The 26,765-nt window shown below is 40.8% G+C and overlaps 1 protein-coding gene across 3 annotated transcripts in view; it reads right to left on the reverse strand.

The window, feature by feature from the left end:
- The window catches only part of LOC140524656 (aldehyde dehydrogenase family 3 member B1-like), a 65,454-nt gene that overhangs the window by 5,771 nt on the left and 32,918 nt on the right, over positions 1-26,765 (reverse strand). The window contains exons 1-4 of one of the 3 annotated variants that reach the window (XR_011973789.1): positions 22,416-22,528; positions 3,076-3,238; positions 2,593-2,703; positions 1,788-1,908 (exon numbers count right to left, since the gene is read on the reverse strand). Coding sequence is in view for 2 of the 3 variants with exons in the window: in XM_072639339.1 (XP_072495440.1) it covers positions 1,788-1,908; positions 2,593-2,703; positions 3,076-3,238; positions 22,416-22,474 (454 nt within the window). In the remaining variant the exon portion in view is untranslated. Of the gene's footprint in view, positions 1-1,787; positions 1,909-2,592; positions 2,704-3,075; positions 3,239-22,415; positions 22,529-26,765 lie in introns of those variants that run through there. The other 2 variants (XM_072639339.1, XM_072639340.1) reach the window with 2 other exon arrangements.

Here is a 26,765-nt window from a genome sequence, read left to right on the forward strand (position 1 = left end):
GGACCATTCTCAGACTCTTCTTATTAGTGGAGAAAATGATGGGGCTGAGATGGACAGAGAGCTTTAGGAAAGAGAAACCTTCCTTTTCTTTCTTGGTTTGGGAGAAGACTTTGGGAGGTCCTACACTGGGACCAACTGCAGGGCAAGTTGGAAGGCGGATGTGTAGGGGAAGTCAGCTCCTCAATATAGTCCTGATTTCCATCCTGCCTCCTGACAGACTTAGGGAATTTCCCCTTGGGTGAGATCAAGGGTGCATTCTTGTTCTCTTTCTCTGTCTCTCTCTCTCTCTGTCTCTCTCTCTCTCTCTGTCTCTCTCTCTCTCTCTCTGTGTTGTGTCATATCTTCCTCTCAGTGAGAAAATCCATTCATTCTGTATTATCTGATATATTCTAATTTGTAGATACCCTAGGTGGTGCAGCATCTAGAATAGTGGACCTAGAACTGGGAAGACCTGAATTCAAATCTGACCACAGACACTCACTAGCCGGAATGACTTTGCACAAATTACTTAACCAATGTATGTCTCAGTTTTCTCTTCTGTGAAATGTAGATAATAGCATCTTCCCTCTGCTCCAGGACTGATATGAGGATCAAATGAGAGAATATTTGGAAAGCACTAGAAAAATGCTAATTATCCATTAGATTTCAAGCCCCATAAGGGCAAGGACTTTCTTTTGCCTCTTTTTGTATCTCTAGGGTCTAGCACATTATGGGTGCTTAATAAATTCTTGACTGACTGACTGAATGTATGACTTCCCTGACTTCTGTTTGGATGAATGGGTTTTCTTGGGATGGTCTTTTTCTGTGACTAGCAATTGGTGGGAAGGGGTCAAGTCAAGCCTTTGAATACAGGCTTGGGAACCCTTTCCTCTTTAAGGGATAAGGACCCTTAAAGTGGCTTAAACCTGAGAAAAATCTCATTCTCCTAGTCTCAAAATGTTTCTGGGGCAGATAGAGGTGCTTCTAGTCCAATGCTCTTCTGAGGAGGAGGGAGTAGCCCAACTCCTGGCCCCCTCCCCTACCCCCTTCCAGGTCAGAGTCAAAGGCTCCCTTGGAGAGGGGTAGGCCAGATTCCTGGGGTAGCTGTCAAAGTCTCTCTGTGAGTACCATTAAGATGAAGCCCTTGAGGTCAAAACACACCCTGTACCTGTGAGACAGACAGTGTCTAACTCAGGTGGGCACAAGACCAGGCTTACAGGGAGCCCCGACTTTGAGACCCATTGCTCAGGACCACTTTCCTTCTAGTAATTTGAGGGGAGAATGACACACAGACACTTCAGGAGACAATGTGGGGCAGTGGTTAGAGGAATGGACCTAGAATCAGGGAGACCTGGTCCTGCTCCTGGCGCTCACTGGTCATGTGACCCTGAGAAAGTCAGTCACTCTTCCTCCCAGGGTCTCAGTTCCCTCATCTGTAAAATGGAGCTACTGTGTAGCTCAGATGTGATAAGAAGCATAAGGAGATCTTGAAGAGATGCTAGAGTTAGAGCTGGGAGTACCCTCTCATTTTACAGAGAAGGAAACTGAGCAACAGACAGATGTAACTCACACAGCTAGAAGCATCTGAGGCATTGCTTGAATGGAGCCCAGGCCAGTGCTTTATCCACTGCACCACACTACCAGGTGAAGGTCTGCCTGCCTCTGGGACTACTGGACAACTATTGCCCCAAGAGTGATAGAAACAATTCTAGGTTACAAGGGAGGATACTGAAGGTCAGAGAGGCCCAGGCCCATGTCAGGGAGCCCGGAAAGGGAGCTAGGTCCACTGCCAATGTCCTATTTCTTACCTGCAGCAATGGCCCCCACTAGAGGCACCAGCACGAGATTCAAAGGGTAGTTCCAGGGGGCAATGATGAGGGCCACACCATAGGGCTCCTTCCGGATGAAAGCTGAGTCCATTTGGGTAGCCTGGGGACAAGGGAAGGGGGTGGGAGCTCCCTGAGGTCAGTCCAGATGTACATTCCCACCTACCCAAAGGAAATGCCAGAAACCAGCCTGGAGGGGGAGAGGGAGGAGGGAGGGAGCTACCATCCCTCTCTCTCCCCCTGCCCTCTTCACTCTGGCAGTGGGAGGTTGGGAGGAAGGGAGAGGGGAGGGAAAAGTTAGCCCAGGGCCAGCGCCCAATGACTGAGGCAGAAGCCTTCCATCTTAAAGCAGGATGGGACCCCAGACAGCACTGTACACAACTTCTCCCTTTATAGCCTACCCCAATGGTCCTAAACCTTCCATTTAGAGACTTCTGATATCAAGAAGCTCACTAACCCCCTCACTCCCCCCACCCCACCCCCAGGCAGCGCATTCCACTCTTGGTACATTCTTATTCCTAAGAACCTTTGGTTTGGTTCAAATGGCCCCCACTTACAAGGTCCCTTAGGCTTTTCAGGATGATGGTTCCTTATCCACCTGTTTTCACTCTCACCTTGAGAGAACCCCAGAGTCACCCAGTGGAAGATCCATGGCTAGGAGCCAGCTCAGGCTCCTGCCCAAAGCCTGGAGACCTTTGCTCCCATTCTGAAGTGGGGTAAGACATAAAGGCACCCAGACACAGGGAGTGGGCCATAAGACCCATCCCTCGTCTTCTTTCCTGCTCACCAGATTCTTCTCCACCTGCTCATCCTTCATCCAGGTGTGGAGGTTGTTCAGAGCAAGCTTGACTTCACCCTCGCATAAGACAATCTCAGATATGTCAGCTTCGGAGGCTGGCTGGAGAGAGATGAGTCAGACAGATGTTTGGTGCTCATGACCATCCCCTCCTAGGGGAGGGAAGGGCAAAGACATTGGGAAGGGGGGATGGAAACCCAGACCAGGGAAGTCAGAAGGGACCTTAGCGGTCATCTGGTCCAATCCCCAAATTCAGACTGGTGTTAGGAACCTTCCGTCAATCCACCCAGAGAGGGCAAACCACTTGGCCAGATTCACATCCTTAAGTGAGAGACAATGGGGATTCAAACCCAGCTCCTGACACATATCTCCATTCCATATTATGGCCAGTTTCCCACTTCAATTTGGCTTCTCCTGCTCTCCCGAACTGTCTTGGAACCAGGAGCCCCAGTGCCCATCTGGTCTCTTCCCCACCTTGTTCAGATCCTGGGTCAGGGCATCCAGGAGTAACTTTCGGTTTTCCTTCAGGAAGCGGCTCAGCCCGCAGAGCTGGCTCACTCGAAATTCGGCTGGACGGGTTCTTCCAGAATTGAAGGCATCCCGGAGGCATGTCAGGATGTCTGCATAGGGATTCACCCTGCACCAAAGAGTGGTCAGGACTTGCTGGGGGTGAGGGCTCACTGCGCCTCAGCAATGACCTAGATCCACCCACCTTCGCTGAGCTGCCTTTGGGATGATCGCTCCCCAGAACCCCCATCGTTCCTCCAGGAGTCTCAGGATCTGGTTTGAGCCCTTCCACTACCTAGCTTTGCCTGTGGGGTAAGCCTCAGGCTCTCCCCTATCTCCCAACTTGCTCCTTGGAAATCCTACCAGGAGTCTTTTTAAGAGTTTTAGTAAGTACCCAGAGAAACCTTCTCCAGAGCCCAAGATCACTGACTCAGGCACGCCAAAGAGTTCCAAAAGTGATGCAAAAAATTAGGCAAACGTTTATTATGTACTTACTGTGTGCCAGGCACTGTACTGGGTAATGATTATGTGCACAGAGTAATCTCCAGTCAAACTCTTTGGAGTGGCACAATCTGACCCCGCCTTATTCTGTTGTGCTTCTAGAGTACACCTGATAACACTGCAAAGGCCTCTGGGTAGGCTAGACATCGCTACCCTGAAGGAGTATGGGAAACTGGCTTTCCAACAGGAAACCTTGCTGCCTCTTGATAGAGTCAAGCACTGATTGAAATTTCCCATGTGCCAGGCAGCAAGATGGAAAACACCTGCTCCATTTGGAGGATTTATTCCCAGAATGTTACAATCACAGCTCGATCCCTGTGCTGTGCAACCATATGAATTATGTCCATAAGTCTTGTCGATTTTGCACCACCTTTGTTTCATTTTTTTTTAATTTTCAAAAGATTATAAATTGTCTAGCCAACTTCAACTTGAGTAAAGAATTGGGCTATGGTCAATTAGTGTGTCCATAATCTGGCTCTTTCCTTCTAACTGTCAGAAATAAAGAACAATGTTTTGGCCAAGCAAGGAATCCAGAGAAGCAGGCAGATTCTTCTGCAGTGTCTTCTGTGCCTAAGACTTCAGATGACTCAAACCACAGCTGGACTGCACAAGACTATTCCAGTGACACATGTAATGGGGGAGGTGATTAATAGGGATGAGCCTGTCACCTCATCCCTTTCAGTGGGATGCCCCACACCACTGCACAGGCCATGGAGAGGCCTCATGCGACTCACTCTTTTTCCTTGTTTCACCTCATTTCAATTCAATTAGTTGGTTAAATATTATTAATTAAATATTTATTAAGTTTCTACTATGTGCTAAGTGCTGGGGATACACAAAGAGGGAGCTTACAATTCCATGGGAAGAAAACTATGCAAACAGCTACGTACAAACAAGCTATCTACAGGATAAATACAAAATAATCAATAGAAGAAAGGCTTTAGAATGAAGAGGAATTGGGAAAGGATTCAGCGCTCACCTATCAAGCAACTTCTATGTCAGAATACAATGCTGGACACTAGGGAACATATAGACATGGTCCCTGTCCTCATGCAATTTACAATCTACTAAAGAGTTAAGACACCAGTAGAGATAATTTCTAATAAATGGCATTATATGGTAAATTCATTGAAGAGACTCTAAGTACAATGTTAAGCCTTAGGAAGGAGCTCATTTACTGACCTGGATAATAAGGAAAGCTTCCTGGAGGAAGTGATATTTGAGCTGGGCCTTAAAAGATGAGTTGCCAGAGGTGGCTGACAAACATCTTAAATAGAAAGTGGCCACCACCGCAGTGAGCCACCATGGCTTCCTCAAGAACAGGTCTGGAAAGACCAACTTCAGTTCTTTTTCTGACAGAATTACCAAGCTAGAAGATGAGAGGAAGGCTGTGAATTTTGCTCCAGACTTTAGCAAAGCTTTTGATTAAGTATCTCCTACTGTTCTTGGGGAGAAGATGGCAGGATCTGGATTAGACTAGAATCTAATCAGATGGCTTAAGAATTAGCTGCATGGCTGGACTCAAAGAATAATTGTTAATGTTCAATGTCAAAACGACAGGCAGTCTGCAGGGATCTGGGCTTTGCCTTGGGTTGCTTCACCTTTCTATCAGTGACTTGGAAAAAGGGATAGATGACATGATAATCCAATCCGCAGATGATACAATGCCTCAAGGGATAGCTCCAACAATAAATGACTGAGCAAGGAATCAATGGACTTTTGAGAGACTCTAGCATTCGGTTCAATCTAATCAGATGAAATTCAGTCAGTCAGTCAACAAGTATTTATTAATCACTTACTAGGTGCTGCCAACTGTCAGTGTATATTTTGATTTGATTTGAAAGGTCTTTCTCTTCTTCATAGAATTTCTCAGCCACTTCATTTTTTCATGGTTGTCTTTTTGAAAATACGTCTGATTATGTTGTAACATGTAATGATCAAATGTCCCACAAAATAAGATTTCTTTTATCTTTGAGGCATATGATAAAACCCACTCCACCAATTCCTTTCCTGGTCTCTCTAGGGAACATCGAGGGGCCGTCCTTACACTGAGATGCAACTTCCTTCATTAGCAATATGTTCACTTATTGGTCTTGGACAAGGACTTCACAGTTAGGAGATCAACTATCAAAATGAAGTTTGCTAATAGTCTAAAAGACGATGGCTAGGTAGTGCAGTAGTTAGAGTGCCAGGGCTAGAGTTCAAATCCAACCCCAGACACTATCTAGCTGTGGGACCTTGGGCAAGTCACTTGTTTGATGGGTTAGTAACTGTTTCAGCTTTTACAAACACTATCTCTTTGATCTTTGGGACCTTAACCAGGTGGAAACAGTCATCAGTCAATCTCAATCAGAGACTTTAGCGCAATTTAGTCCAATTGAAACTCCAGTGACATTTTACAGGAAGAGAGTTTGACTGAGCTGGAGAAATTTGGTCAAACCCTAGAGATCATATGCAAATTAACAAATGAGTTCATAAGAGTCATTTGGAAGATTGTATCAAGCATGGGATTCTAATGGAATCTCAAGGGAGGAAACCTTCATGGAAGGCAAGGTGTTGGTCTACGTGTCCTTCTTCTCCACTTCTTTTGTCAGAGGATGACCTTGGGAGATTCCAGGGGGCCAGAGGATGTTGGACATTCCATCATCTCTTCAGTGACCCTTAGGAATAAGCTAACATGGTGCACTTTGGTAGCCAAAGAGAGACTGGATAGATACATAGCTCCAAAAGGGTTGCAGCAAAGAAGCCAAATCATGTCTAAAGTGACCTTCTCAAGCTCCTCACAAAGGAGAGAAAAGGACTCCTGGCAACTGTGACCTGTGAGTTACCCATGAGAATGATCAGTCTAGAGATGAGAATTGGACCCATGGGAGCTGATGAGATCACCTAGCCGGAGAACAGATAGGGAAGAGAATCCAGGGCAGCACTTTGGGGGGTGCCCATGGTTAGTGGGCATGACCTAAAGGAAGAAACCTAGTTGACTCTTAATTGACTTGACTTAGAATGTCAGAGCTAAGATGGTCCTTAGAACATAAAATTTCAGATCTGAAAAGAAGTTTAGAATATAGAACATCAGATCTAGGAAAGACTTTTAAAAGTACCTCATTCAAGTCCCTCATTTTAGAAATAAGGAAATGAAGGCTCTCACCAGGGAGGAGATTTGCCCAATTGCCCAAAGCTTGTCTGTGGGACTCACAGATTTTGAGTCATAAATTACATACTTCCTCCACCCCAGGAATATGACCCAGTGAGTTCCCTCTTCAGGTTCAGAGCTAGGTAGCAGTCTCTTTTTCCTCCCCTCTTAACAGTCTGAGGTGAGGGCATAGCAAGATTTCCCAAGTGATATCAGGGTATCCCTCAGCACAGAAGGGACATAATGTCATCTGTTGTTAATAGCTTGGTAGAGACAGTAAGGACTCCAGGACACTAACAGATTAGGTATGTAGCTTTCAGAAGCAAATGAAGCTAGTGGCCCATTCTTTGATAAACAAATGACCCCAGCTTCAGGGGTAAGGTCTCACTACTTGACAAAAGCTGCTGAGAAAACTGAAAAGCAGTCTGACAGAAATTAAGGTTGGACCAACACATCACACTACATACCAAGATAAGTTTCAAATGGACACATGATTTAAATATAAAAAGTCACATCATAAACAAATAGAAAAAGGAGGGGAAATCTTTTCAGGACTATGGATAGGGGAGAAAATTAATGACCAAACAAAGGATGGAAAGAGGATCACAGAAAACAAAATAGACAATTTGATGACATAAAATTTTAAATTTTTGCACAAACAAAACCAATGCAGCTAAGATTTGAAGAGAAACAGTGAGCTGAGAGGTGGTGGAGGGGAATGTTTTGCAGTAAGTTTCTCTGATAAAGGTCTGAGATCTAAAATATAGAAGAAAATAAAATTTATAAGAAAGAATCATTTTATAATTGATAGTCAAAGAATATGAACAGGCTGTTTTTTGAAAGAAGAAATTCAAGCCATCTATAGATATAAGAAAAAAATACTCAAAATCATTAACAACTAGATAAATTTCAATTAAAGCAACTCTTAGGTTCAACCTCATTCACATCAGATTGCATAGTTAACCAAAACATAGTAAATTAAGACTATTATAGGGTCTGTGGAGAAACAGGCATGTTAATGCATTGTTGATGGAGCTGTGAATTGTTCCAGACACTCTGGAGAACAATTTGGAACTATACCCCTATGTTTAGCTGTATCACTACAAGGTCTATGCTCCAAAGAGTTAAGAAAGAGAAAAAGGAACCATATGTAGAAAAATATTTGTAGCAGTTCTTTTGTGGTATCAAAGAATTGGAAATTGAGGGGATGCCCATGAATTGGGAAATGGATGTAGTGTATGACTGTGATGGAATACCATAATGCTATAATAAAAGGTTAAGAGGACTTAATAGGGGCAAAGCCAAGATGGTGGAATAGACAAAGCACTCAGCATTCCCCTCCAAATGACTTTAAAATAACTCCTCATATCAAATTCTGGAGTGGCAGGACCAACAAAAGGTTAGAGTGAGACATTCTTCCAGTCCAAGAGAATATAGGAGGTAAAAAGACAGATCTGTGACATGGGGGTGGAGGCTAGCCTGGAGTCCATGTGGTGGTGACAGAAGCAGTAGAAGCTACTGAAACTCTCAAGCCAGAGATAGTAAGGGGACCTGGCAACTTTTCAGGTAGAGATTGCAGGGTACCCCTGTGCTAGCACTGGACTCAGGATCAGATGTTGATTGGCGATTTCATTGCCTGTACTCAATTCTGGGTCATAGTTCAAGGGCAGAAAGGAGCCCTTTCAGTCAAGAGGAAGTGGAGAAAGGCAGTATCACTTCCAGACCGAGAGAGGAAGGTCCCGAAGTATTGATTCAATCCCAAAAGATAGGGTGCCCTTCCTGAGCAAAGACCAGAGTGTAGACCAAGAGAGCGGTGACCACAACTCTTCATGGACAACACCACCTTAAAAGCATCAAAAATTCCAAGAACTAGCTCTGAAAAATGCAGTGCAAAAAAAGCCTGAAACTTGAGACAGTGTCCCTCCGGTCTCCCACACTAGGAACAAAGCCCAACAAGTCAAAAAACAGGGTGGAAAATAAGCAAACAACGAAAAAAGAACCTAACAATAAAAATATACTATGGTGACAGGGAAGATCAAGACACAACCTCAGAAGAAAACAATGAAGTCTAATCAGCTATGAGCAAAGTCTCAAAGGGGAAAAAAAGTGTGAATTGGACACTAGTCCAACAATAATTCCTGGAAGAGCTAAAAAAAATTTTTTCAAAAGAGCGGTAAAGGAAAAACTAAGTAAAGAAATGAAATCAAAGGAAGAAAATTATGAAAAGACAGTTAACAGCTTGGTAAAAGAGGTGCATACACACACACACACACACACACACACACATATACAAAGTAAGAAAATAACACCTTAAAAAAATAGAATTGGCCAAATGGAAAAAGAGATATAAAAATTCACTGATGAAATTTTGTGACTGTGTTCATTGAGTTGTTTCAGTCATGTCCAACTCTTTTGAATACATTTTCTTGGCAAAGATACTGGAGTGGTTTACCATTTCCTTCTCCATCTCATTTTACAGAGGAACTGAAATAAACAGGGTTAAGTGACTTGCCCAGGGTCACACAGTTAAGTAAGTGTCTGAGGCCAATTTTGAACTCAGAGAGATGAGTGTTCCTGACTCCAGACCAGCACTTTATCCACTGTGCCACTTAGCTACTCCTTCACTGATGAAAATAATTCCTTAACAATTAGAATAGGGCAAGTAAAAGCTAATAACTCCATGAGACATCAAGAAGCAATAAAATAAAGTCACAAGAATGAGAAAAAAGAAAATGTGAAATATCTCATCAGAAAAATAACTGATGCAACTAGGAGGCACAGTGAATAGAGCACTGATCCTGGACTCAGGAGGACCTGAGTTCAAATTCTGCTTCAGACACTTGACGCTTCTTAGCTGTGTGATCCTGAGCAAGTCACTTAACTCCAATTGCCTTGCCTTCCCCCTCAAAAAAGCAAAAACAAAAAAAACTGAGCTGGAAAATAGATCAAGGAGAGATAATTAAAGTATTATTGGATCACCTGAAAGACATAATAAAGAAAAGGAGCCTAGACATCATATTTCAAGAAATTGTCAAGGAAAACTGCCCTGATATCTTAGAGCCAGAGAGTAAAATAGAAATTAAAAGAATCCATTGATCACAACTTGAAGGGGATCCTTAAATGAAAACTCCCAGGAATATTATAGCCAAATTCCAGATCTCCCAGGTCAAGCAGAAAATGTTTCAAGTAGCCAAAAAGAAACCATTCTAATACCATGGAGCCACAGGCAAGATCACACAGGATTTAGCAGTTATCACATTAAAGAGTGAAGAACTTGGGATATAATATTTCAGAAAGCGAAAGAAGTGGAATTAAACCAAGAATTCCTACCCAAAAAAACTGAGTATAATCCTTCAAGGAAAAAAATGGATATTTAATGAAATTGAGGACTTTCAAGCAAAAGACCAGAGCTGATTAGAAAATTTGACTTTCAAATACAAGACTCAAAAGAAGCGTAAAAAGATAAGTATAAAATAAAATCATAAGGGACTCAATAATATTAAACTATTTATCTTTTTGTATGGAAAGATAATACATTTATTTTCTAAGAACTTTATCATCATTAGCACAGTTAGAAGGATTCTACATAGAGAAGGTATGAACTGATGAGTCTGAATGCAAATCAAAACATACAATTTTTCACTTAAATTTTTTTTTCGTATTTTTTAGGTCTGTTTTCTTTCACAGAATGATGAATGTATTTTGCATGATTGCACATATATAACCTACACCAAATTGCTTGCTGTCTCAGAGAACGTGAGGGGAGAGAGAAAAGCAGAGAATTGGAAACTCAAAATTAAAAGAAAGTAAATGTTAAAATTAGTTCTATATGTAATCGGAGAAATGTTATTAGAAAAAGAAAAAGGGTGCAGGAGTGAGTCAATATGGTAGGATAATGTAAAAAAAAATGAATAGGCAAGAAAAAGAGAAATGTCCTGGGAGGAGAGAGAAGAAGAATGGAGAAAATTATCTCCTATAAAAGAGGCATAGAAGGAAGAGCTTTTACAGTAAAGGAGAAAACGGTGGGGGGAACTGCTTGAATCTCATATCTAAATTGGTTCAAAGAGAGAATACACACACACACACACACACACACACACGCACACACACACTCAATTGGTAATAGAAATCTATCTTACCCAACAAGGAAGTAAGAGAGGAAGAAAAAGATGGGGAGGGGAGACAATAAGAGGGAGGGCAGATAAAAGGTTTTTGTCAAAAGCAAAACAAACTATAGAAGAGGGACAGGATAAAAAGTGAGAGAGAAGGATAAACAGAAGAAAACAGGAAGGAGGGAAGTGTAATGAGTAATTAGCAAATGTAATTAGAAAATAATTGTGAATCTGACTGGAATAAACTCACCCATAAAAAAGGAAGTGGCTAGCAGCTGGATTAAAAACGAGAATTCTACAATATGTTGTTTAAAAGAAACATGTTTGAAATAGAAACACACAGAGTTAAAATAAGGGGCTGTAGCAAAATTTATTATGCTTCAGCTGAAGTAAAAAAGGCAGGGGAAGCCATCATGATGTCAAACAAAGCAAAATCAAAAGTAGACCTAATTAAAACGGTCAAGCAGGGAAAGTACATTTTGCTAAAAGACATCAGAGACAAATATAAGATGCACAAATTTGAAGTATCTACCCTACTGTGTGCTGAGAGGTCTGGAAATTGCCACTGCCTGTCAGTGATTCAGTTCCCCCAGACCTGCTCTACATTTGTTGGGGCTGTGTCTGTGCTGGCACAGCCTGTGCTAGACTGCCTTTCTCTCTCAGCCTGGTGTAACAGGCTTTTCTTGTCAATCTTTCAAGTTTCTTAGGCTGGAAATCTGTTTCATTTCATCCTTGGGGGGAGGGGTTCTGTTGCTTTAGAATTTGTTTTTAAAGGTATTTGGAGAGTTTTGGGGGGGAAAGCTCAGTTAAGTCTCTGTCTTTATTCCACCATCTTGGCTCCACCCCCATGTTTAAAATTTTATAAAAATTTAAAAAAATAAAAAAATAAAAGGCATCATAGATAATGAAGCTATCTCAATGTCAAACACATATGCACCATTTGGCATAGCACCCAAATTCTTAAAGGATGAGTTAAATGAGTTATAGGAGGAAATGGACAGTAAAACTATACAAATAAAGGATTTTAACTTTTGTCTCTCAGAGCTAAATAAATCTAACCATAAAATAAATAAGAAAAAAGTCAAAGAGGTGAATTGAATCTTAGAGAAGTTGGATAAAATTGGCCTCTGGAGACAAATAAATGAGAATAGAAAGGAATGTATCTTCTTAGCTATATGTGGCACCTTCACAAAAACTGACCATGTTTTAGGGCATGAAAACCTCACAAGAAAATGCAGAAAAACAGAAGTATTAAATGCACCCTTTTCAAACCATAATGCAGTGAAAAAATACATTAATAAAAGGCTATGGAGTAATTGATCAATAATTAATTATGCAGATAGATGGTATACATAGAGAACTCTAGAGAATCAACTAAAAAACTACTTAAAACAATTAACTTCAGCAAATGCAAGATATAAAATAAACCCGTATAAATCAACAGCATTTCCATATATTACCAACAAAAACCAGCAGGGAGAGATGAAAAGAGAAATTCTAATTAAAACAACAGCAAACAATATAAACGACTTACTCTGGAGTCTACCTGTCAAGATAAAATGAGGGATTATATGAACACAGTTACAAAACACTTTTCACATAAATAAAGACAGATCTAAATAATTGTAGAAATATTAATTGCTCATGGGTAGGCTAAGACAGTATTATAAAAATCACAATTCTAAGTTAATATACTTATTCAGTGCCATACTAATCAAACTACCAAAGAATTATTTTATAGAGCTAGGAAAAAATAAAAAAATTCATCTAGAAGAAGGAAAGGTCAAGAATATCAAAGAAACGAATAAAAAAAATGTTAAGGAAGGAGGCATAGCTAACCTGGTCATACCAGTTTTCAAACTGTATTATAAAACCATAATCATGAAAAAAAATCTGTTCTTGGCTAAGAAATAGAGCGGGAGGGTCAGAGAGATAAATTAGGTACATAATACACATTAAAAAATGACCGCAGCGACAGAAGCATTTCAAAGGAAAAGAAGAACAAGAAAGCAATCTTTCTCCTTTTCCCCCAAACTCAACAACAGTTGGTGGTGCCGTGGATAGTGTTGGGTCTAGAGTCAGGAAGATCTGAGTTGGAAACCAGCCTCAGACCAAGACTAGCCCTGTGACCCTGTGCAGGTCACTTACCCCTTGTTTGCCCCACTTTCCTTATCCGTCATGTTTCTCTGGATGTGGATAATGGGGATTATAATGGGAATAATTACACATCCACTTGGTGGAGTTGTTGTGACATTCAAATGAGATAATGATTGTAGAGTGCCCAGTACAGCACCTGGCCTGTAGCGGAAGTAATGTTTCTTCCCTCTTTCCTTTTTCTAGGTCACCTAGTTGTTGGTGTTCTCCTTTTCCTCCTTCTCCTCAAATTATCGTGTATAGTTTTTAAGGCTTGCAAAACATTCATAATTATTACCTTATTTTATCCTCAAAACAACCTTGATGAATAGGCGTTATCATCTCCATATTTTTTTAATTTAAATCTTTGTATTTAAAGTTTCAAATTCTATCCTTCCCTTCCCTCACCCCTCCCTGAGATGGTAAGTAATCAGATATTGGTTATCCTTGTGCAATTACGTAAAATATTTCCATTTTAGTCATTTTGTACAAGAAGACTCAAACAAAAGAAAAAAATGAAAGAAAGAGGAAAAATAGACGGCTTCAGTCTGTATTCATTCAATATCCGCTCTTTCTCAGGAGGCAGATAATGCTTCATCATGAGTCCTTTGGGATTGTCTTGGATCCTTGCATTGCTGAGAATAGCTAAGTCATTCTGAATTCGTCATTGGACAATGCTGCTGTTACAATGCACAATATTCTCCTGGTTCTGTTCACTTCACTATGCATCAGTTTATTACGTGCAAGTTTTTCTGAAATCATGCTGCTTATCTTTTCTTACAGCACAATAATATTCCATAACAATCATATACCAGAGCTTGTTTAGTCATTCCGCAGTTGATGGGCATCCCTTTGATTTCTAGTTCTTAGCCATCACAAAAAAGAGCAGCTATAAATATTTTTGTACAAATGGGTTCTTTCCACTTTTGGGAGGATGTCTTTGGGACATAGATCTAACAGTGCTATTGCTAGATCAGAGGGTATACACAGTTTTATAACCCTTTGAACCTAGTTGCAAATTGTTCTCCAGAATGGTTGGACCAGTTCACAACTCCATCAACAATGCATTCGTTTCCCAGTTTTCCCACATCCCCTCCAACATCCAACATTTTCTCTTTTTTTGTCATGTTAGTCACTCTGATAGGTGTGAGATGATAACTCAAAATTGTTTGAATTTGCAATTATTTGAACAACAGTGATTTAAAAGCATTTTTTCAAATGACTATAGATAGCTTTGAATTCTTTGTCTGAAATTTGTCTGTTCATATCCTTTGACCTTTTACCAATTGGTGGATGACTTGTATTTTTATAAATCTGATTTAGTTCTCTATATATTTGAGAAATGAGGCTTTTATCAGATACATTTGCTGCAAATTTTTCCCTATTTATCTGCTTTCCTTATAACTTTGGTGGCATTGGTTTTGATTGTGCAAAAACTTTTTAATTTTATATAATCAAAATTATTATGCTGTCTATATCTTCCTTGGTCCTGAATTCTTCCCTTAGTCATAAATCTGACAGATAAATTATTCCATGCTCTCTTAATTTGTTTATGGTATCACCCTTTATATGTAAATCATGTGCTCATTTTGACCTTATCTTGGTATACTGTGTGAGATACTGGTCTATACCTAGTTTCTGACATACCTTCTTTCACATATTTTTTTCATTGATTCCCTTGATATCCTTGAGCTTTTGTTCTTCCAGGTGAATTTTGTTATTATTTTTTCTAGCACTGTAAAATACTATTTGACAGTTTGATTGGTATGGCACTGAATAAATAGGTTAATTTAGGTAGAATCACCATTTTTACTATATTGACTCAGCCTACGCATAAGCAATTAATATTTTTCAGTTGTTTAGACTTGACTTTATTTGTGTGAAAAGTGTTTCATAGTTGTGTTTATATAGTTCTTGGATTTGTGCTGTCAGGAGGACTCCTAAGTATTTTGTATTATTTTATATTCGTTATTTTACATTATTATATAAATATTATATATTATTTTAAATGGAATTTCTCTTTCTTGCTGCTGGAATTTGCTGGTAATATATAAAAATGATAATGATTTATGTGGGTTTATTTTGTCTCCTAAACTTTGCAAAAGTTGTTAATAATTTCAAGCAGTTTTTAAGTTGATTCTCTAGAATTTTCTAAGTATAACATTATATTATCTGCAAAGAGAGATAGTTTTGTATCCTCATTGCCTATTCTAATTCCTTTAATTGCTTTTTATTCTCTTATTGTTTTACCTAACATTTCTAGTACAATATTAAATAATAGAGGTGATAATGGACATCCTTGCTTCACTCCTAATTGTATTGGGAAGGTGTCTAGATTATCCCCCTTACAGATAATACTTGCTTTTGGTTATACATAAATATTACTTATCATTTTAAGGTAAGTTCTGTTTATTCCTATGCTCTCTAATGTTTTTAATAGGAATGGGGGCTATATTTTGTCAAGGGCTTTTTTCTGCATCTATGGATATAATTATGATTTCTATTGGTTTTGTTATAGATGTAGTGAATTATGCTGATAGTTTCCTAATATTGAACTAGCCCTGAATTCTTGGTATAAATCTCACCCAGTTATAGCGTATGGTCTTTGTCATATGTTGCTATAATCTCTTCGCTAATATTTTATTTAAAATTTTTGCATCAATATTCACTAAAAAAAAATTGGTCTGTAATTTTCTTTCTCTGTTTTGGCTCTTCCTGGTTTAGGTATCAGCACCATATTTGTGTCATTAAAGGAATTTGGTAGAGCTCCTTCTTCACTTATTTTTCCAAATAGTTTATATAGTATCAAAACTAATTGTTATTTAAATGTTTGGTAGAATTCTCCTGTGAATCCATCTGGTCCTAGAGATTTTTTTCTTTTTTCTTTTTTTTTCCTTCCTTCCTTTCTTTCTTTCTTTCTTTATTTAACTTTAGACATTCATTTTCACAAAATTTTGGGTTCCAAATTTTCTCCCCTTTTGTCCCCTCCCCCCACCCCAAAACACCAAGCATTTTAATTGCCCCTATAACCAATCTGCTCTCTCTTCTATCCCTCTCTGCCCTTGTCTCCATCTTCTCTTTTGTCCTGTAGGGCCAAATAACTTTCTATACCCCTTTACCTGTATTTCTTATTTCCTAGTGGCAAGAACAGTACTCAACAGTTGTTTCTAAAACTTTGAGTTCCAACTTCTTTTCCTCCCTCCCTCCCCACCCCTTCCCTTTGGAAGGCAAGCAATTCAATATAGGCCAAATCTGTGTAGTTTTGCAAATGACTTCCATAATAGTCATGTTGTATAAGACTAACTATATTTCCCTCCATCCTATCCTGTCCCCCATTACTTCTATTCTCTCTTTTGATCCTGTCCCTCCCCATGAGTGTTGACCTCAAATTACTCCCTTCTCCCCATGCCCTCCCTTCCATCATCCCCCCCCCACCCTGCTTATCCCCTTATCCCCCACTTTCCTGTATTGTAAGATAGGTTTTCATACTAAAATGAGTATGCATTTTATTCCTTTCTTTAGTGGAATGTGATGAGAGTAGACTTCATGATTTTCTCTCACCTCCCCTCTTTATCCTTCCACTAATGAGTCTTTTGCTTGCCTCTTTTATGAGAGATAATTTGCCCCATTCCATTTCTCCCTTTCTCTTCCCAATATATTTCTCTCTCACTGCTTGATTTCACTTTTTTAAGATATGATCCCATCCTCTTCAATTCACTCTGTGCACTCTGTCTCTATGTGTGTGTGCATGTGCGTGTGCATGTGTGTGCGTGTAATCCCACCCAGTACCCAGACACTGAATAGTTTCAAGAGTTAGAAATATTGTCTTTCCATGTAGGAATGTAAACAGTTCAACTTTTATAAGTCCATTATGACTTCTCTTTGCTGTTTACCTTTTCATGCTTCTCTTCATTCTTGTGTTTGAAAGTCAAATTTTCTTTTCAGCTCTGGTCTTTTCATCAAGAATGCTTGAAAGTCCTCAATTTCATTGAAAGACCATTTTTTCCCCTGAAGTGCTATACTCAGTTTTGGTGGGTAGGTGATTCTTGGTTTTAGTCCTAGTTCCTTTGACTTCCTATTCCATGCCCTTCGATCCCTTAATGTAGAAGCTGCTAGATCTTGTGTTATCCTGATTGTATTTCCACAATACTCTAATTGTTTCTTTCTAGCTGCTTGGAATATTTTCTCCTTGACCAGGGAACTCTGGAATTTGTCCACAATGTTCCTAGGAGTTTCTCTTTTTGGATCTCTTTCAGGTGGTGATCTGTGGATTCCTTGAATACTTATTTTGCCCTCTGGTTCTAGAATATCAGGGCAGTTTTCCTTGATAATTTCATGAAAGATGATGTCTAGGCTCTTTTTTTGATCATGGCTTTCAGGTAGGCCCATAATTTTTAAATTGTCTTTCCTGGATCTATTTTCCAGGTCAGTTGTTTTTTCCAATGAGATATTTCACATTATCTTCCATTTTTTCATTCTTTTGGTTTTGTTTTGTGATTTCTTGGTTTCTCACAAAGTCATTAGCCTCCATCTGTTCCATTCTAATTTTGAAAGAATTATTTTCTTCAGTGAGCTTTTGAATCTCCTTTTCCATTTGGCTAATTCTGCTTTTGAAAGCATTCTTCTCCTCATTGGCTTTTTGAACCTCTTTTGCCCGTTGAGTTAGCCTATTTTTCAAGGTGTTATTTTCTTCAGCATTTTTTTGGGTCTCCTTTAGCAGGGTGTTTACTTGTTTTTCATGCTTTGCTTGCATGTCACTCATTTCTCTTCCCAGTTTTCCCTTCACCTCTCTAACTTGATTTTCAAAATCCTTTTTGAGCTCTTCCATGGCCTGAGCCCATTGAGTGGGCTGGGATACAGAAGCCTTGACTTCTGTGTCTTTCCCTGATGGTAAGCATTGTTCTTCCTCATCAGAAAGGAAGGGAGGAATTATCTGTTCACCAAGAAAGTAACCTTCTATAGTCTTATTTTTTTTCCCTTTTCTGGGCATTTTCCCAGCTAGTGACTTGACTTCTGAATATTCTCTTCACACCCACTTCGCCTCCGGATCCTCCCAGCCAGCGCTTGGGGTCTGAGATTCAAATGCTGCTTCCCAGCCTCAGGGCTTTGGCGGGGGCAGGGCTGTTATTCAGTGTGAGATCAAGTTCAGGAGCTCAGGTGGGGGCAGAGCCACCTCACAGGGTCAGTTCCCTCAGGGGGTTTATGCAGAGACCTTCAACAATGGATCCAGCCTCCTGCCTGCTGGGGGAGCCCCAGACTGCTCCCACCTCCGCTGCTGCCTCCAGAAGGGGCCTGAGTTGTGGGGGCACCCCACTCCCCTCTCAACCTGCCGAAGAGACCCTCTCACCAACCCTGGTCACCTGTGGGTGGAGGGACTCGAGCGGCTGCTGGAGATTCCGTCCCTGAAGCCTGCTCAGATCTGATCCTCTCGATGCCACGCCGCCAAGGCAGGGCTGGGCTCAGCTCTGGATCTGCAGTGCAACGGACCTTTTGTGAGAGGTTTCAGTCTCTCTGGAACAGAAATCTTGTCTGCTCCATTGTTCTGTGGCTTCTGCTGCTCCAGATTTTGTTGGGAGTTCTTTTTTACAGATTATTTTATGTGCTGTGGGTTCAGAGCTAGCATATTTGTGTCTTTCTACTCTGCCATCTTGGCTCCACCCCCAGATTTTTTCTTAGGGAGTTCATTGATGGCTTGTTCAGTTTCTTTTTCTAAGACTGGATTATTGAGGTGTTCTATTTCTTTTTCTGCTAATCTGGGTAATTTGTATTTTTGTACCTATTCATCCATTTCATTTAGATTGTCAAATTTATTGGTATATAATTGGGTAAAATAGCTCCTAACAATTGTCATGATTTTCTCTTCACTGGTAAGTTCACCCTTTTCTTTTTTTATACAAGTAATTTGATTTTTTTTACATTCCTTTTTGAAATCAAATTAACCAGTGGTTTATCTATTTTATTGGTTTTTGGTAAAACCAGCTTCTAGTTTTATTTATTAGTTCAATGGTTTTCTTACTTCCGATTTTATTAATCTTTCCTTTGATTTTCAGTATTTCCAATGTGGTGCTTAACTGGGGATTTTAAATTTGTTCTCCTTCTATTTTTTTAGTTGTATGCCCTATTCATTGATCTGCTTTTTCTCCATTTTATTGTTGCAAGCAATTAGAGACATAAAATTTCCCCTAAGTACCACTTTGGCTGCATTGAATAAATTTTGGTAGGCTGTCTCATTGCTGTCATTTTCTTTAATGAAATTATTGGGGTTTTTTGTAATTCTTTCTTTGACCCACCCATTTTTTTTAGGATTTCATTATTTAATTTCCAATTAATTTTTAATCTCTCTTTCCATTGTCTATTTTTGAATGTAATTTTTATTGCATTATGATCTAAAAGGGACCTGCTTACTATTTCTGCTTTTCTGCATTTGGTTGTGAGGTTTTTATGTCCTAATACATAGTCAATTTTTGTGTAGGTGCCACGTACTGCTAAGAAAAAGGTATGTTACTTTTTATTACCATTCAATTTTCTCCAGACGTATATCATACCTAACTTTTCCAGAATTTTATTCACCTCTTTAACTTCTTTTTTGTTTATTTTTTGGTTAGATTTATTTAATTCTGAGAAGGGGGGATATTAGTATACTAGTATAGTTTTATTTTCTGTTTCCTCCTGTAACTCATTCAACTTCCTCAAAAATTTAGATGTTATACCATTGGATGCACATATGTTTAGTATTGACATGACTTCATTGTCTGTAGTATCTTTCTGCGTAATATAGTTTCCTTCTTTATCTCTTTTAATTAGATCTATTTTTGTTTTTGCTTTGAGATCATGATTGCTGCTCCTGCTTTCTTTGTTTCAACTGAAGCATAATAGATTCTTTTTCAGGGTCTTACCTACCCTGTGCGAATCTCTCTGCTTCAAATGTGTTTCTGGAAAACAAGGTATTACAGGATTCTCGCTTTTAATTCATTCTGCTATAGACGTCCATTTTATGGTGAGTTCATCACATTCACATTCATGTATTTTTTCCTTCTGTTCTATTTTCATTTGTTTCCCCCCCCCCCATCTCTCTTACCCCCATCCTTTCCCTCCTCACAAGTGTTTTACTTTTGATCGCTGCCTTCTTCAATATACCCTCCCTTTTATCACTCTCCCCACTCCCTTCTATTATCCCTCTCCCTTTTTACTTCCTTGTAGGGTAAGACAGATTTTTATGTCCAACTGAGTATATATGTTAATCCCTCTTTGAACAAATTTTGATGAGAGTAATGTTCAAGCTTTGCCTACCACCCCACCCCACCCCCATCTTCCCCTCTGTTATAACAGCTTTTTTATTCCTCTTTTATGTGGGATAATTTACCCCATTTAATTTCACCCCTCCTTCTTCCAGTGAAATTTTATTTCTCACCCCTTTATTTTGTTTTTAGGGGCATCATCCCATCAAAGTCACCTTTTATATCCACACCTTCTGTCTACATATATTCATTCTGATTACTCTTATATGAAAAAAGTGGTTAAGAGTAACAAAAATTATCTTGCTATAGAGGAATATAAATAGTTTAACCTTATTGAATTTCTTATGTTTTCTCTTCTCTAATTTGCTTTTTAAAATCCTTTTTAAAATTTCTCTTCCAGGAATTCTTTTTGGGCTTGAGACCAAATTACATTTTTCTTTGAGGTTTTACATGTAGCCATTTTGACACTATTGTCCTGTTCTAAGTTTATGCCTTGGTCCTCTTTATCACCACAAGAACTTTCTATAGTCAAGCTCTTTTTTCATTTGGTTGGTTGGGTTTTTTTCCTCATTTTTTCTGGCTTGTTTTTTTCAACTTGGTGTTTTTATGTGAGTGCTGGGCTCTGGTCCTGCACTGTCCCAAGCTTTTTGTTCTGGGGCCCTCAGCCTTACTGCTGACTTTCACTGGCTTTGGGGCTTAGATGCTTGCTTTCTCTGGAGGGTAGGCTTCCCTTCTGACTTGAACGGGGGGGGGGGGGGGGGGGGGTTGGGGGGGGTTGGGCCTCCCTATTGGCTTCCCCTGGGGGTGGGGTCAGGCTGCTATGGTAACAGAGCCTTTCTAGTGGCCCTGGAGGAGAAATCTTATTATCAGTCTGTCCCAGACTGGGAGCCCTGGTTCAGGCCCCCTGCTGTGAGGCTGGAGGCAGCTGCTCTTGGACCCTGCTCTCCTCCTACCCCAGTGAGATAGACCTTTCCTGCTGGGCTGGTCAGCTGCTTCCCTGCTCCTAGACTAATTCTGATGTGGCTTTTTTAGTTGTTTGGAGGGGGATTTGGGAGGGATTCAGAGGGCTCCTTCCTCACTCTGCTATCTTGGCACCTGAAGTCAAATCTGCTTCTCAGGTTATGGTTATATCCTTGACTAGAACAAAAGCTGTCTGAGGGCAGTGACTCTACTGACTTTCTTGCTTCATATCTCCAGGATCCCATACAGAACCTGGCATACAGTAGGTGCTTAATAAATGAATGTTGTATTGGATTAGCTGAATGAGGAGATGCCTACATAGGGGAGCAGAGGATGACAGAACCCTGGAGATGCTGGGGCTAGCCAAGAACACTCATTTAGGCTTTTCTCAGGAATGCCCAGAGTTGGTCCCTGTGGCCCATGCCTACATTCTGCCCCCACTCAGTCTTCTCAGGGGCAAAAGGAAGAACATTGGAGTGGATACTTTTCAGGCTCTGGGCTCGGGGTCATTCAGCTTGGGGAGCTCAGTGTCTGGGGTATCCAAGATTTTACCCAGCCCCTACTCTGAGCAGGTAGAGCTGGGCACTCTGGTGCCTAGAGAAGAATTCTAGAATCAGGCTTAGAGCTGAAAAGGGACCAGAGACCACTGGGGAGGCCTCAAAGATCTGAATCCCAGGGAAAAGCCTTGTTGACTCTTCCTACCTCTGCCAGCTCAGGGTTAGGTATCTATTAAACACCTACTGTATGCCAAGAACTGTGCTACAGACTAAAGATACAAGGGCAAAACAATGAGACAATCTCTGCTCTCCAAGAGATTATGGAACCTTGAGCTGGAGGTCAGGAGATGTGGCTTCTAGTCTCAACTTTATTGTTAATTTGCTGGCACTGACCCTCTTTGGTTCTCAGTTTCCCCATCCATCAAACAAGATTGATAATCCCAGCCAGACTTCCAAGGCTGTTGGGCAGAGCCACAGGAAAGATGGAAGTGGGCACCCTCTGGGCAGCCGGCACTTGATGCAGGTGGTGGGTTCTGCAGAGCCAGAATCTTAACCCAGGTCCTCAGCCTCCAAGTCTGTCTTTCTCCTCAACCTAGGCCAGAGTCACTGGCTTCCTTAGCAGAGCAGGACCAGGATCCCTTCCTCCCCGAGGAATGGTGAGCCTCCTTTCTAGGTCCATCCCCTACCCCCACTCCATCCACAGAAACCCATCCCCCCTCAGGGATGCACCTACTGTGGTTCAGGCTCCAGATTCGACTTCCGACCGGAGCTCTTTTCTCCTTTCCCAGACATGTCAAACCCCTCAGCCCGAACCTGTTGTATGGCCTTATCCCAGCACAGTCTGACTGTTGTATGTTGCCAAGCCCATACCTGCCCCTACAGACCCTGCCCACAGCCCTGCCTCCCAAGCACAGGCACCAAATCCAATCCCATTTAATTAACAGTGAAGGAAAAAGTAAAGAGCCAACCCAAGGGGGACCACCAGGGGGCACCACACAAGTTCAGCAGCCTGAATGTCTGGGAAGCTTTAAGAGAGAAGGCAGGGAAGTCCTGAAGACAAAGCGCTGAGTCTCAAGTTCAAGGTTCAAATTCTCCCTTCTCTCTGTGCCTCAGTTTCCTCTTCTGTAAAAAGAGGGAGTTGGACTTGATGCCTCAGAGGGCCTGCCACTTCTGATATTTTCCATTTTAGGAAACTGTCTAATCCAATCCAACAAATATTTATTTTAGCCCCTACTACGTGCCAGGCCCTATACTAGGCACTGGGGGCCCAAGGACAAAAATGAAACAATTCCTGACTTTAAGGAGCATACTACAAGATGCAATAGATAAATTGAGGCAAGGTAAATTAAGGTGGGAATCAATAATAAAGCTGGCTTGGGATGGGGGGTAAGAGAAATCAGGACACACACTTCATGGAGAGAGTGGTCTTTGAGCTATGAGGAAAACTAAAAATATAAAGAGATGTGAGGAGACAGTGTATTCCAGGCATGGGGCACAGCATGCACAAAGACAAGGAAGTGAAGATAAATTCAGGAAATAACTGATAGTCTAGTTTGGCTAGAGTGGAGAGTGCCTGAAAGACAGAAATGTTAAATAAATTTGGAAAAGTAGATGGGAACTGGTTTGTGAGGAGTTTTAAATGACAGTTGGTGCTTTATCCTGGATGGAATAGGGCACCACTAAAGGTCCTTCAGGTGGGCAAGGTATAGTCAGATCCTAAATGCACACTGCCAGCTGCTAACTTTATCCCTGTCCCCCCCCCCCCCCAAGAGTAAGGATCAGGTGTCAGCAGCTACGAATTCTACCCCTCTGAGTGGACGGGCTGGAAAAGGGTCAGGTTTCTTCATGGTTCTCAGAGAGCAGACTACTATCCAATGTGTCATCAGTCAGTCAGTCAACAATCATTTGTTAATCGTTTTCTAGATGCCATATGTTCCTCAGATTCCTTCATGCTTCCCTCCAGGAAGGAGACAACCTACATGTGCCAGAACCACAGACAACAGTCACTTAGCAACTATGGCAGACATATCAACGTTGTTGTCTTGATACAATCAGCTGCTGCCCAACTTCCATCACTCTTCGTAATGGTTGAGATTTTCGGTCTTGTTTCTTAGAACTACTTGTGTTTCTTAGAACTACTTATGTCTACACTTCACTCTTAAGCATCTGGATAGAACTTTTACAGCCAATTATGCCATCTTCATATCTTGAAGAAGCAACTCAGATTTATGTCAACAACCTCCTAGCCACAGACACAGCCACTTCCCCTCCAGCCTAGCAGGAAACTCCCATCAGTTTTATAAAACACACCCAGACCTCTCCTTACCTACCCACTCGTCAAAGGGCTGGATTTGTAAATGTGGGAGTTATCCATTGTAGGTCTTGCATGAATCTATGGAAAGCTCTGTGTCTTCCAGCTCCATCAAGAGCAGGTAGTTGTCTTTGACCCACAGCCCACCTGGCCCAAACACATTAGTTGAGATTGGAAGACCCTTAAGTAATGGCTTGTCTGTGCTGCCTAAATTGTCTCATTTCATCACTACCATCTCGATGTGCTTTGCACTGAAGACACACTCCTTTTGAGGACATTGGCATTCTATTGAGAGAGTTAGAGTTGGCCATGGAGATGGGTTCAAATCCCTCTTCAGACACAAGCCCTATGACACTGGGCAAATCACTTACCTCAGTTTCCTCATCTACAAAATGGGGATAATAGTAACACCTATGTCCCAGGGTTATTGTGAGGAGCAAATGAAATACAGTAGAACCTCGGTTTACGAATTTAATTCACTCCAAGATTCTGTTCGTCATGCGATTTGTTCGTATTGCAAAGCGAATTTTCCCAGAGGAAACAATGTAAAGTCATTACCACATTTACATTGACCACATCCCCAAAAAATTCATATAAAAATAATTGTTTATAATTTTAAGTAAGTTTTTTATCCCTGATGTACCTGAAATACAAAAGCAGTGATTCGAACACAATATAAACCGAAAATAAAATAAATTAACCTGCACTTTACCTTTGAGAAGAGTTATGGCTGGTGTGAGGAAGACAAAAAGGAGGAGGAGGAGGAAAGGTTATTGTTTGGAAGGAGAATCTCCTTCTATGAGAACATCGGGGATTTCAACATTGGGAGTGTTCTCTCTTACACTACTTTCACTAAACCTAAGATTGACACAACATACTGCCTCCACTTAGTTTTCCGTTTTTTAGAATCACTTTCACGTTTTGACTCACTGGTTTTTGGGGGTTTTTTTGCATTTGCTCTTGTGTAGGAATCTACCTAACTACACTTGTTTTTGACAGTTTTTCAGAATGTCACGTAAATGTGACATTGCATTATCATTAAAAATATTTGTGGCTCTCATTGCTACAGCCTTATTTGGGTGGTGTTTTTCAATAAAAATTTGATGTTCATACTGTGAATTTTTGTTCGTCCTGCAAGACAAATTTTGCGAAAAATTTTTCCTCATCCAGTGAAGAATATGTAAACTAGGTTACTAGTAAACCAAGGTTCTACTGCATTTGTAAAGTTCTTGCTTTAGAACCTGGCACACAGTACAAATATTGTTATTGTCCAGTGTACAGTGCCTTTTTTTGGGTACTAAGGGTTCAAAGATGAAATGAGTCACACCCTGCCCTCAAAAGAGCTTATGACCTGGAAAAGGGAAGGAGGCAAGAACACAGATGAGCATAAAACACGAAAGCTACCATTTGTTGTCCAAAAAATTGTCATGTGGGAAAGGGATTCTGCTTGACCCAGAGGGCAGCTCAGGGACCATTAGGTGAAAGATGTCAAAACTCAGGCAGGCTGGATGTGGAAGGAAAGTTTTCCTAACAATTCTATCTGTCCCAGAATGATGGATGAATCACATGAGACCATACCCTCCATCCTAGGTTGACTTCCCTGACCCTGTAGAATTTTAGCCCATGGGATCCTTTCCATCTTTTTTCTGTACCTTTGAAAAGTCCTCTTCCCAAATCAAGGGTGTAAGTTGGACTCCCCTGGGCTCCCCAGTTTCCGACATACACTATTCATTCCTCAAGATGCCTGTGGCTTTGACTTCTGCTGCCAGTGAGTCAATAAATATTTATTAAGTACCTACTATGTGCTAGGGACCATACAGAGAACTTCTCCTCTTTGATGGTCAGAATAAAGCCCACAAGGGCAATTACCCTTGAATGTGCCCTTGTATTTGGGAGAAGGATTGAAATGTTCATTAAAAGGAGAGGAAAAATAATAGCAGAGACAGATATAGAGAGAATGAGAGGAAACTCCAAGACACCTCTGTAGTCACTCTGATCACTTTCTCTGGGCCAGTCAGGCTTATGCTCTATCTCTCAAACTCCTCTCATAATCTGAGGTCCTGGTGTGAGAGAACACAGCTTATATTTTTTAATGAGAAGGAAAAAGCCTTCAGGAAATTCCCTTGGGTTGTTTTGCAAGAAATATAGGGTGTGAGAGAAAAATGACCACTTGAATTGTGGATTCAGCAGTTCTTTGAATTTAATCATTAGAGAGCAGTAATTTTTTTTTAATTATAAGATTTCAGCTAATCTTCCTTTTGTCCTTTTGTGCCCCCTTTTTGTCCCCCAGATTAAATGTGATGAGGGTATATTTATGTGAAAGATTCCTTTCCACAGGGACCAGAGGACATTTGGATCCCTCTCTGTGACAAGAGGCCAGCTTGACCAAAGCCATTGCACTCTCTAAAATTATCTTCCTCACCTTCCACCTCCTCTTCATTTTTCTTGCACACTCATATATCTTCTCCCCTACTGGAGTGCAGGCTCCTTGAAGGTACTCCCCAGTGAGGCAACAAACATTGATCTGAGTACCTTCTTGGGGTGTTCAGGGAGGACAAGCACCTCTGGTGAGAGAGTTGTCCATCTACCTTTGGTATCCACCTAGCACTCAACTCACTTGGAGCTCCAAGAAGCTGTATGTAGTATGCCCAGGGACCACACCCCAGCAAAAACTTCTTGTCAGACTGGTTAAACCATGTTGAGGGTAACAGGGGCCTCAAATCCATCAGTGAGTGAAGATTTCACCCAGCAGAAGGGGTGAATGAGAACAAT

Source organism: Notamacropus eugenii, chromosome 2 (genome assembly GCF_028372415.1).
Source record: "Notamacropus eugenii isolate mMacEug1 chromosome 2, mMacEug1.pri_v2, whole genome shotgun sequence".
Classification (NCBI taxonomy): domain Eukaryota; kingdom Metazoa; phylum Chordata; class Mammalia; order Diprotodontia; family Macropodidae; genus Notamacropus; species Notamacropus eugenii.